The sequence below is a fragment of the Euprymna scolopes genome, chromosome 35 (assembly GCF_053919585.1).
Source record: "Euprymna scolopes isolate OS-2025 chromosome 35, ASM5391958v1, whole genome shotgun sequence".
In the NCBI taxonomy this organism is placed as follows: Eukaryota; Metazoa; Mollusca; class Cephalopoda; order Sepiida; family Sepiolidae; genus Euprymna; species Euprymna scolopes.
This window is the reverse complement of record NC_136516.1, coordinates 20795000-20807324: the sequence shown is the minus strand read 5'-3', so window position 1 is coordinate 20807324 and position 12325 is coordinate 20795000. Positions and strand designations below refer to the sequence as shown.

General features: G+C 31.3%; 1 protein-coding gene across 5 annotated transcripts in view; it reads right to left on the bottom strand.

Annotated features, from left to right (window-relative positions):
- LOC145259728 (protein BANP-like) overlaps positions 1 to 12325 on the bottom strand; it is a 56533-nt gene that overhangs the window by 23358 nt on the left and 20850 nt on the right. For 3 of the 5 annotated variants that reach the window (XM_080117422.1, XM_080117424.1, XM_080117425.1), the window contains 4 exons: positions 10530 to 10743; positions 7932 to 8032; positions 5717 to 5937; positions 453 to 517 (listed from right to left, as the gene is read on the bottom strand). In XM_080117422.1, the coding sequence (XP_079973548.1) occupies positions 453 to 517; positions 5717 to 5937; positions 7932 to 8032; positions 10530 to 10743 (601 nt within the window). The remainder of the gene's footprint in view (positions 1 to 452; positions 518 to 5716; positions 5938 to 7931; positions 8033 to 10529; positions 10744 to 12325) is intronic. The other 2 variants (XM_080117423.1, XM_080117426.1) reach the window with 1 other exon arrangement.

Here is a 12325-nt window from a genome sequence, read left to right as displayed (position 1 = left end):
TTGGTTATTCCCTAAGCTTAAGGAAAACCTTAGAGGCTGTCATTACAAGACACTTGAGATGAAAGAGGCTGTGATAAGGGTTATTAACACTCACACAAAAGAACTTCCATGTGTAAATTATTGGAATAGTACAACAAGTATATTGCAGCCGGAGAAGATTACTTCGAAGGGGAACTAGTTTCATGCGTGTACTATACCAAAAAAGAAACTTATCGAAAGCACCTTGCATAAATCTGATGCACTCACCAACCATTGTACAAGCGTCGCAAATCAACAAATCTGGACGGAAAAATCCAGTATGCATTAACGGTTATTGAAAATGTTAAATTTAAGACAACATTTTTTTTAAAGCGAGTTAGAGAATATTAAATTTAAAACAAATTTTCTTTTTCAAACAATGATATAATAATGTAGCGTCATTCAGATTATGAGACGAGGATAAATCTACTTACCACCATTCTTGTCCTGTGGTAAACCAACTATAAGAGCACCAGACCGTCGGGAAGGTGAGGCAGGACTAAGATGGAACAAAAACAAAAATCAAACACTCAATAATAAGAAAATGGAATTTTTTTGTTCATATCAGGTATATATATATATATATATATATATATATATATATATATATATATATATATAGTAGAAATTTCCTTATTTATACAAACGTTATTGGCTACATATGTGCATGCATGTTTCAGCTCAGATTTTTTTCAAAATCCAACTTCTTCAGGTTACAAGTTTCAACTCTGAAACATGTATGCACATATCAAGTTTACAATGTTTATATAAAAACATGGTTATAGTTAGGTAACATATTTCCTAACTTCTAGTGTGGTTGCTACCGGAAGCAGTGACAGAGCAAATCAGTTCCTTTACTTTTTTTCTCTCATGTCTGTATCTGCCTGCATGCACTCTTGTTTTTATTACGTTTTTTGTCAACTTTTTTTATTTAATAATCATTAAAAAGTTTTTGCGGTCTTATTTTAATCAAGAATTATTGAAACACTTTTTAAAATCGTTTTAAACTATTTTGGGAATATTATGTATTGGATATGTTTTTTTATTATGTTTGAAATTTTGTTATTTTGATTTCAATAATTTCATTTATTTTTGGATTTCAATAATTTTGATTTTATACTTTCATAAAAATATATTTATTATATAAATTCAAATAAAAACTTATTTTTAAAATATGTATTAATTTTGTATTTCTTTCAACAGGTCTGATGAGATGCCAACCTTGAAGATTTTTTAATAATATAAAGTTTAAAATTGTCTAGTTGTTGTCGAAACAATTTGTAACATTCGGAAAAATAAAAAATGTAATCTTTTTTTCCTTGTTGTTTTCTTTTTGCAAATATAATATGAATGCTCGGTTACAGAAACGTTAATCATGTAGCTTAATATTTGAGTCAATTTACCTGGTTTAATTTTTATTGATATATGTACATTGCCACTGGTTAATAGATTTTAATATATTAAACCTTTGGGAAAAAATTTCTAATAATATATATATTTGGATAAAATCTTTTCTTCATATATATATAAGAAAAGATTTTATCACAGTATAAAAAAATAGAATAATGATTTTATATATATATATATATATATATATATATAAATAAATAATCATTATTCTATTTTTTTATATTTTTTTCATTAACTGTAAAATTATACCAAACTCCTTTTCTGAAATACTGTTAAACTGCTAGGGACACAAACGGGGAATCCCCTTACTCTATAATAAATGTTTTCAAATAATAGGATTAAGAATAAAATGGAATATTTTACATTGTTACAGGTGAAAACTTGCATTCTGGTAATTTTCAAATTCAAATATTAACATTAGTTGGTGAAATTTTTGCACAATGAACTGACTTAAACATGGATATGGAAATCAAAAAGTTATCAACTCAAAGGTGAATTGTAATGTGTTTTATGTACAAAAAACTAAAATCTAATTTATTGCATGATTTCTTTAGTATTTTTGTAGATTAACACCTTCTGCTAAATCGCCTCCATCTGTCTCTTCAAAATGTGATTGTTCCTTTTTTTGGCAATTACATACAAACACACTGAAAAATTTGGCAGAAATGGAATACATATATATATAATTTAATAGAAAAATTTAATGTAAAATAAATTATATTTTAAGGCAGTTAAACAATTTTTTTATATAGAAAATAAATTGTGTGTGTTTTTTTTATACAATTATGTATGCCTTTAAGATGGTTTGTACAATGGAGGGCTTGCCATTCGAACTTAGGATTAGAGGAAAATACTTACAATACTGCAATTTTTATGATAGAACGTTGTTTAATGTGCTTGAAAATATAACTGCAATCTGTAGAAAATTTCCTTTAATTTGATATGGTACAAGCCATCCTTTGTTAATAATTTCTACGAATTGTGTCGTGGTCACCATCTTAGATTTCTCAGTCACTAGCTTGAATTTTTCACTGTGTGATGGTGACAAATGATAATGTCCATCAGAATAATACTGCACATAATGATAAGCCTTACCTATCATTTTTTGTTAGCTGTTTTTATGATGGTTCAACTTAAAGTCATTGATATGAAACTTAAATATGCTAATTAGTCCGTAAGTTGCCAAGTTAGATTATCATAAATACAGCCACCTGAACCTTCACATGTTCAAAATTTCCTCATAATATCTTAAAAATATCTGAAGATACAGCTTTTTAAAGATGAGTAGTTCTGTGAATTGTACAAATTTATTAACATTTTCAGTCACAAGCTTATATGCATTTAAATAGGGCTGACTGAAGACAAAATGTCCAGTGAACCTGGATTTTCCAATACTTTGAATAGTCATAAGTCTAGTTCTAATGGACTGACTTAAAAAAAAAAAAAAACTAAACACCATATTTCTTTATTTTTTGTGTTCTTTTCAATTGTGCTTAATTTGAGTTTCTCAAAGAAAATGGTCTGATATTGCTTTATATATATATACATATATATATATATATATATACACACACATATATATATATATATATATATATATATATATATATGTATATATATATATATAAAAGCAGAATATAAGAGTAGTATGGATTTAGACAAGCCCGTTCCACAGCAGACATCCTAACTGTAATCTCTGAATGTATATACCATTGACTGGAGTGGGGGAGGGCAGAGCGGTAGCTCTAGATATATCTAAGGCTTTTGACAGGGTATGGCACAAGGGTCTCCTCAGGAAAATTAAATCATACAGTATCACTGGTAGAATACTTAACATAATTAAATCCTTCTTAGATAAGAGAAAAATCCAGGTTGTCCTCGACGGTCATACATCTAAACAGTGTGATATAAATGCGGGAGTGCCTCAGGGGTCTATTCTTGGACCTCTATTGTTCCTAATATTTATTAATGACCTCCCCGACAAAACTGCCTCTGAGATGGGTATATATGCTGATGGCAACACACTCTATAACAGGCATGACAGGAAAACAAATGAAAACATATCTAAAGAAATGGCAAAAACACTAGAGGATGACCTCCAATCTGTAGTGGAATGGGGACATAAATGGATGGTCACATTCAATGCTGCCAAGACTAAACTGGTTTCCTTCAATAATTACAAGAAACCTTCTCTGCCACCAATAGCAATGGCCAGTGACTCCCTGTCTGAGAGTACATCTTTCAAATTACTTGGCCTAACGTTCACAGGAAACATGCGAAAAAGGTAGGCTCTCTCTACCGTGCTAGAAAACTACTGACACCTGAAAGTATCCTGTACCTCTATAAGGCGACCATTCGCCCATGTATGGAGTATTGTTGTCACATTTGGGCTGGTGTATCTGCTGCTAGTCTCTCGCTCCTAGACAAGGTTCAAAAGAGAGTCGCCAATCTGATAGGCCCTGAACTGGCATCTAAGGTTCAGCCTCTGTCCCATCGATGAAACATTGCATCCCTCTGCTTGTTCTACAAGTATTTTAATGGTGAATGCTCTGACGAACTGCAGACACTTGTGCTCCCACGACGTAGACACCCTCGACAAACCCGACAGGCAGCTAAATCCCACCCCCACACAGTAGAGATCCCTAGATGTAAAAGATCTTTCTACTCCAGTAGTTTCTTCCCCAGAACTGCTAGACTCTGGAATTCCATTCCAGGACCCTGCTTCCCTAACTGTACTGACATGCAGAAGTTCAAGTGTAACGTGAACTGACATCTTGCTGCCCAAACCCCAACATAGTGCCCCAGTAGTTGCTGCCTCTGATAGTAGCCCCCTACACCAAAGTGGCAATGTGCCTTGTTTGGGGTGAAAATGTAATTAAAAAAAAAAAAAAAAAAAAAAAAAAAAAAAAGAAGAATATCAGTACTATGACAGGTATAGGCAATATAGCACCAGTTTTAATTTTAATGTTCCTTTTCTTTCTTTGAGAGAAATAGTATAGGTTTAATGGTAGCTACCCCATAAATGATAAAATTTATAAAAAAAAATAAATAAAAACAATGTACCCATACTAATACTGCAATGTCATTATCAATAATCAAGGTAATTTTTTTTTATTTTAGTTTTAATTCATATTACTAAAGAAGAAAAGAGATTCTCACAAAGGAAAATATATATTTTTCCTTTACGCCAAAGAGATGTTTAAAAACACATAGTAAAAAATGAGAATGGATAGATAAATAATTAAAAAAAACAATATTTAGCTTTCTTTCGGACAAGACTTTTCAATTAATTGGAATGTTTATTGAGATGAGTTTTATTTTTTTTTTTTTTGCGGACTATTATCCTCATCCTCATTTAGTTGTTGTTTCACGTTTCAGCCAATTATTCCTCTGGCCAAAAGCTAAAAGGAAGTAATTGCTGAGGATGCAGCTAGAAGATTCAGAGTTCGTAACTGTTGTGGTTACCACCTGATGAAGGCCAGAGCTAAAGTTGGCTGAAACATTGTGAAAAAACAACTAAAAGATGAGGATAATAGTCCGCAATAAATAAATGAAAGACTTTTGAACATAATCATTAGCAATGAGAGGAAATGTCATATATATATTATATATATATGTAATTTCATGAAAATTTTCACCTTATCGTCAATGCATCTATATAGTTTTAATGCACAAGTTAAGCTTTCCAATTATTAGTTATTTGACCGAAATAAAATCTGTTAATCTATTCGATATATGAAATCATATTGAGAGAAACAAATGGGTGCTTATTTAGAATTACACTTATTTAAAAAAAAAAAAAAAAAATATGCAGAAAAATCTTTGATGTATGTACTCATCATGGAACAAAGATATATTCCAAAAATCATGTAAATTAATCAATTTTTTTTTTTTTAACTAAAAAGATAAAATGTGATGAAGGAAGATGTATTTTGATCAACCATGTTAAATAAATAAGAGGAAGACAATTTGAACTATTAGGATCAAAATCAGCCTTCTAATGAATACATTTAGTATTAAAATCGCTAAAAATTATAAACTTTTCTTAGTAAAAACTACTTGGTCGATTTACTTGATTTTTCAAACATGACGTCTTCATTCATGACAAGTATGTTCATCATTAAGATTTTTTATACTTTTTTTTTAAGTATAATTCTAAATAAGCACTAACAAATGATTACACATGAGATAATCCATGTTTAGGTGATATTAAAATAATATCAATATAGCAAATACAATGTTAAACATGAGAAATTGGTAAAAGACAAAAAAAAACCAATTCACTTACTGTTTGTGATTTAAGGAATTAACATTATTGTCGTTGTTATTGTTGTTGTTATTATTGTTGTTGTTGTTGTTGTTATTATTGTTGTTGCTGCCTTTATTTTGTGCCACCAATTCCAGAAGTTTTACTTCCAAGTATTTTGTCCGTAAACTCATTTGTTCTAATTTATTTTCTATGCTGTCAAGTCGTAAACAGATTGCTTTGTTGATATCGAATAAAATTTGCTGAAAAAAAAAAAAAAAAAAAAAAAGTCAATAGAAGAAAATGTTAATGATAAACATGATTTTACATATTATTTTGATCATTTGGACTACTGTTCTCATCTTTAGTGTTATTCACACAATGTTTTGGTCGATATAACCACCAGGTGTATCTTGTCATATTCCAAAATATTTATTGTCTAACTCAGGAATCTTCTGACACTCTTCAGAATGGCGATGGTTCAATCCTCAGTGCGAGCAATACTAAGAATACAATTGCTGACGGAACAAGAGTAGACTATTTCTTGTGAATTAAATAAAGGGTTCTGTTTGTAATTTCATGAAGATCCTGAATTTAGCAAGAGACACCTTAAGAAGGTCAGAATTTAGATTGGAAAAACATGCAAATAACATTCAAGATGAGAACTGTGGTCTGACAAATCCAAATTAAAAAAATTCAAACATATAACATGACTTGGGGGGGGGGGGCGAGTAAGATACACTTAAATATATTTTAATTTGTCCAGATTTCGTATATATCATCATTAGAGTCGTGATTTCAAAAGTAAAAAAAAAAGTATTTAGGTACCATCAGGTAGAATCGAAAACAAAACTGTAGCATTCAAAGCTGGTGACGTTACCACTGTACCAACGTGACATACATATAAACTGATTAAAAATTAAAAATAAACTAAGATGAATGTACAAAATGTATGATCTTTTAAATCTTGACCCATTTTTGACTCCTTAAAAACAATTTTAATCCATAAAAGAACGGCCCGTAAAAAATCCAATCATTTGAGGCCCCGAGCGACACTCTGCGACTTTTAGTTTCCAAGGAGATAGAGTTTGAAAATATGGAAACAGGCAGACATATAGCCATTTATATATTAGATTTTTCGGATGGCGATAATTTACATTTTTTGGGGATTACTCAGATTTTTATCTCGGTTTTAATATTCACATTTCAACCAATATAAATTTCAACGAATTATTTGAATTTTTTGGACTACTGTTCTCATTTTCAGTGTCATTTTTACAACAATTCGATCAATGTAACCGCCGACCTTCTTCAGGTTTATCTTATCGAACTCTGGAATCTTTCTGTTGAATCTGGAAATTTGGATAGAACTTCAAACAGAACCCTTTATTTACTTCACGGAACAAAAACATCATATTCCAAAAATCATAAATTGATCAAGTAGTTTTATTCTAAAAAAAAAAAGAAAATCAAATTTCAAGAAACAAAAGGAAATAACTAATTCAAACTTGTGAGATTTATGTTATAACTAGCTTGGGTGCTGGGCATTGCCCGGATATTTGGAGCTATTTGTTGAGCAAAGGAAAAAAAAGTAGTAGTAGGAGGCAGGCAGGCTTGAACCTATACCGCAATGGAGGAAAAGAATGTGGAAAAAAAAAAAAAGTGACATCTTTGCTGTTATAACCACCGTCAAACCAGAAGTGACGAATGTTTAAATTAAGGCTAGTCAATCGAAAAGAGGGGATGACTTTCGAAAATATTGGCGAAAAAAAAGCGACCTCTCCCTGTAGAAAAGTGCCCAGTTTAGGGTGAAGGAATTAATGTTTTAAGCCAATTTTTCGATATTTGTCATCTGAAGAGTCGAGCTTCAAAACGATACCAATCTCATGAAAATCCGTCGCCTCTGTCAAAAGTTTTAGGCAGACATACAAACATATATACATATATTTAAACAGACAGGTGAGATTTATATTATAGATCAGTCAACACAATACCACTTCTCATTTGCCTACAAATTCCCATTAATCGCTTTCAGATGATTTTCTTTATGAAAATAAAACTATTTAACCAATCTACATGATTTTTACAATATTTTCCCCTTGTCATCGGCAGATACACTTTTTTCTTATTTTGTTTTTTTTTGATTTAGAGGAATTCTGAACAAGAACCAATCAATATATACTAGAATTTACCCCATAATTCTAATATATATATATAAACATTAAAAGATAGAAAAACTCTTTGAGATGATAACTACCTTGACAGATTGTTCCATGTTTATATTAATATCTTGTTGCAACTTCATTCTTTTCATCGAAGGTTCTCCATCATAAGAGTCTTCATCATCTGCAGAAAAAACTGAAGGGAAATTATAAAACGGATTTAACGAGTTTGAAAATAATTTAAAGAAAACACTTTTGTATTTGTACATGGATGAATTGCATAACTTTAGGGAAATTATGAGAATAACCAACTTTTACAACACTGGTTCCAATTACAACACTACAGTTACGGTTTCCAAAACCAGTCAAGTGTAATTTTCCATTCTTCATCAGGTTTGGCTATTTTACGGCATATCAACACTTTTTGAATTATTTAAATGACAAATCTGGTCAGTTTTTATGCTTTAAGTTCTTTATATCTTCAAATATTTATTCATTGTGTTTGGTTTGGTTGTTTTGTAGAGGAAAATTGTTGTTTTGAGTTTGCAAAACATGACTGTGTTTTGCAAAGGGAAAGGAAAAAAACAATAATATCATTCTTTAGTGCATTTTAGGTATGGAAGCAAGTATCATCAAAAAGTCTAGATGTCATCATCCGGTTTTGATATTTAAGGTGTGGCATGTGTCTCAAACTTCAGTATGAACAATGTGGTTCGATCCAAAGGGGTTGACATTAGTTATGTTGCATGCAGTCAAATTGTGATACTATTGACATTCTCCCCATTCCAAAAAAAAAAAAAAAAAAGGTGTTAGGTATTTTTACAAAGAGGAAAATATATACAGGAAAAAAAAAAAAAAAAAAAAAAAAAAAAAAAAAAAAAAAAAAAAGTAAATAATTTATCAGCAGAAAAATGGAGAGTAAGTTCTTCACCAAGGTAGACAAAAGGGAGCTGAACAGGATTGTTGATTAAGGGGTGTCAGACAAAAGACTGGACAAGAACGTTGATATATTTAGAGTTAGTTGACAGGCAGTTTTAGGAGTAGCAATGAATTTTGTGACAGTTTATCGAGAGTTTTGGGTTTGCAACGGTTGAGGAAAGTTTCCAGTTGGACATAGTTGAAGGCAGGTTGTGGCTTGGAGCAAATCTGACGAACACGGCCTCGGCAAACTAGGTTGATGGTGTCACACACACACACACACACACAAAGCAACTGATATTTGTTTAATGTTGTCTAAATTCTTTCAGCAATCAATTCAGTTGCAAAGCAGACAAAGAATAGAAAAGAATTTGCTTTTTCTTTGTAACAAGTGTATTTATTTCCTCATTGTAATGGCTGTGACGTCCCCCATGTGATCGTCTTCTAGAGCGTCATTTACACTTCTAATGTCATCTCGAACATTCTCCACATCTCTCATGTGATCGTTCTCATAGTTTTTTGTTGTTTTTGCATGCATTTGCATATGCAAAATGTCACACACAAAGAATGTGTGGGACTGTGTTTTGTTTCATTTTTTTGTATATCCATTTCTGTAAATCCATGCGCTTTCCCCTCAGCAGCCATCACTGTGAGAGGTGACAACATGCTAGAATAGAAGATGAAAGAAAAGAAATCCATGGCACACAACGTTAGGGTCAGTGATCGTTGTTGAACGAGCGAGAATGTGGTCACAAAATCACTCAAGCCAGGTCTTCTTGGTCTATGCTTTCTAGTACGTTTGATACAGAGTTCATACAAAAGGTGATACGTTGTACGTAACCAAATCTCCAGACACACACAGTATGTAAAGCATCCATAATCCTACTAATACCAATCTTGTTAATTGAAATTGAGGTTAACCTACATATTCAAACCAGCATTGTAAATTTTCAACTGTTTTCTATGAAGTTACAAAGATTTCTCGAATCTTCCAACGAAATACTCAAATTTCTATTCTTAAATATTTTAGGTAAATTTTATAAAAATTAACATTTAAATTAAAACATATTTACAATAGCCCCCCCCCCCACCCGCCCATCTACCACATGTATGTTTGAATTAAAATTGAACACGTATTTCAGGAAGGAAATTTTCCCGAAATATCATACAATACAAAATTTCCATCTGACCATACTGATGCAAGTATGAACACAATGCAATGTTAAAATTATAAAAAACAAAAACATGTCAATAAAAAGTAACTCGGCATAGCTTTTTTATACACACACACATATAAGATTACTTATGCAATCAAATTCTCTAAATATTATTTAAAATTTGATTACATATATGAGGGATATTCCATGAGTAATGCCCGCTTTTCTTTTTATTCTGCCTGAATGGATCAGAGAGGATTGTAAACTGCATTGTTATGATGACCTGAAAGTTTTAATCTCTCTGTTGCAGATATTGACAATGTGAGACTAAGGAAGCAACTCCTTGTCATGAACGTGCATAAGAGGAGATGCGTCATTGAATTCCTGGCAAAAGTGCATCGAGAATGGTGGTGACTATGTAGAAAAATAAAATTCTGGAGGATAAAACGTCACTTGTTGTAATGGTGTCACTCCTGTCTACATAGCTCTTCAAAATTTTGAGTTAAAAAAATAAAAAATATGGGAGGCATTACTTTTGGAACGTCTCTCGTACTTATGTAACTAAATTTTTTTAAGTATCTTGTGCACATAACGTTCTAAAAGCAAAGCAGATCTTACTGGATTCATCACTCAAATCCTGATTACTCATGCTAGACATCAAGTGAACAGCATTGACAACGCGTGGCGGCGGCTTTGAAATGGCTGTCCCAACACGGACTGAATTTGGCGCAGCCAATGCCTCGCTAACGGTGACTGCAACGTTATCTTCTCCAGCTGCCGTTGTCGTTTCCGTAAGAGTAACTGTTGGTACACCCACTTCATTCATCACAATCTGAAAGAAAAGACAAAATTAAAATAAGTTTTATTCGTTTATTCACCTTGTAGTGAGCAGCAGAGTTCACCCTTCGGTGTCTAAAATTAAAATGCTTAAAATCATTTCTGCGCATATAGCTTGATGTATAGTCTCGTCTGAATTAATAAGAACAATTAAAAACATTGAATGTCTTTCTCCGAAGTTATCAAATTTGCTGTTTGATTCATTCTGAATGCATAAAATGTCATATTTTTCTTTCAATAAAAAATTTGAGCTAAAGTCCACGTCTCTTGACACCAAAATCAACAGAGTCTACACCAGAGTTTCTCCGTGAGTGAGGCTGAGGAGCTCCGCAAGCCCTTTCTTAAAGAGGACCAAATGCTTTATATGCAAAAATTAAATGGCTGCAGACAATTTTTTATCTTTTTACTGGAAAAAGATATGATACATAACTACAGGTATAAAGAGTTCCAGGAAAATTCATGAAACATTAAAATAAAAAATAAATTAACAAAAATGCAACAACTTTTGATTAATCAAAAACAAAAAAATGCTTTAAAAGCACGAAAACGTAGTAAAATCACGAATAGAAACAATTAATGAACAAGTATAAGTTAAAAATTGAAATTAATGTTTTTCATATTTATTTTAGAAATTATCTTGTTTGTGCTCCATGAAAAACCTTTCCCCTGCTCAGGGGCTCCATGGTGTCCTGAAGTTTGAAACTGGTCTAGACCATTTCGGAAATAGCATATTCAAAAATAATTTTTACAAATCAACTGTAGGTTCTCTACAGTGCAATGTGAACTACAATGTATTATGGACTAAGTCACTGCAGGGAGGATTGAAAAATATGTGATTTTACCGATTTTAATGAGAATAAACAAAATTTAATAAAAAAAGACAAAAGAATCATTTTTTTATTAGATTTTGTTTTAAAGAAAATCTAATAAAAAAATGACAATTAAAATAATCTTTTTTGGCATCGGAAAATAGGCACAAATTCTTCCGATTCTGATATCCCCCAAATTTCTGATTTTTCCAATTCTGATTTATTGTCCCAACACTACTATTAATCCCTATATTCAAATAAATCCTTATCCAATCAGATTAACACAATAAATACAATCGGCAAGACGAAAATAAATCCATTATATGACAAAATAATGGTTCCCAAACATTTTTTTTTTTTTTTTACATGGTGGAACACTATTGAGCTATTTAAATTCTCATGGAACACCTATTACAGAAAAAAAAAATTTTTTTACTCAAAGCCTTTCTATGCATTAAAATAAAGTTTAGCTTGAAGGTTGGGTGAATTAGTAATAAAGTATTTTTTCATCTAACATAAAACCATTGCTTCATTAGACAACATTAGGTTTCACACAATGGAGAAGGAATGTATGTATCTCCAATTCAATGAAATCCAGAATTTAAGTAATCATCACTATACAACCAATAAAGGTTGATTATTTTTAAAATAAATTCATAGAATTATCTAGAATTATCTATTGTCTTCATTTTTTTTTTTCAGAAATTTATTCATAATTAAGATTGAACTAAATCTCACATTGAACAAAATAATGAATCAAAGAATTGT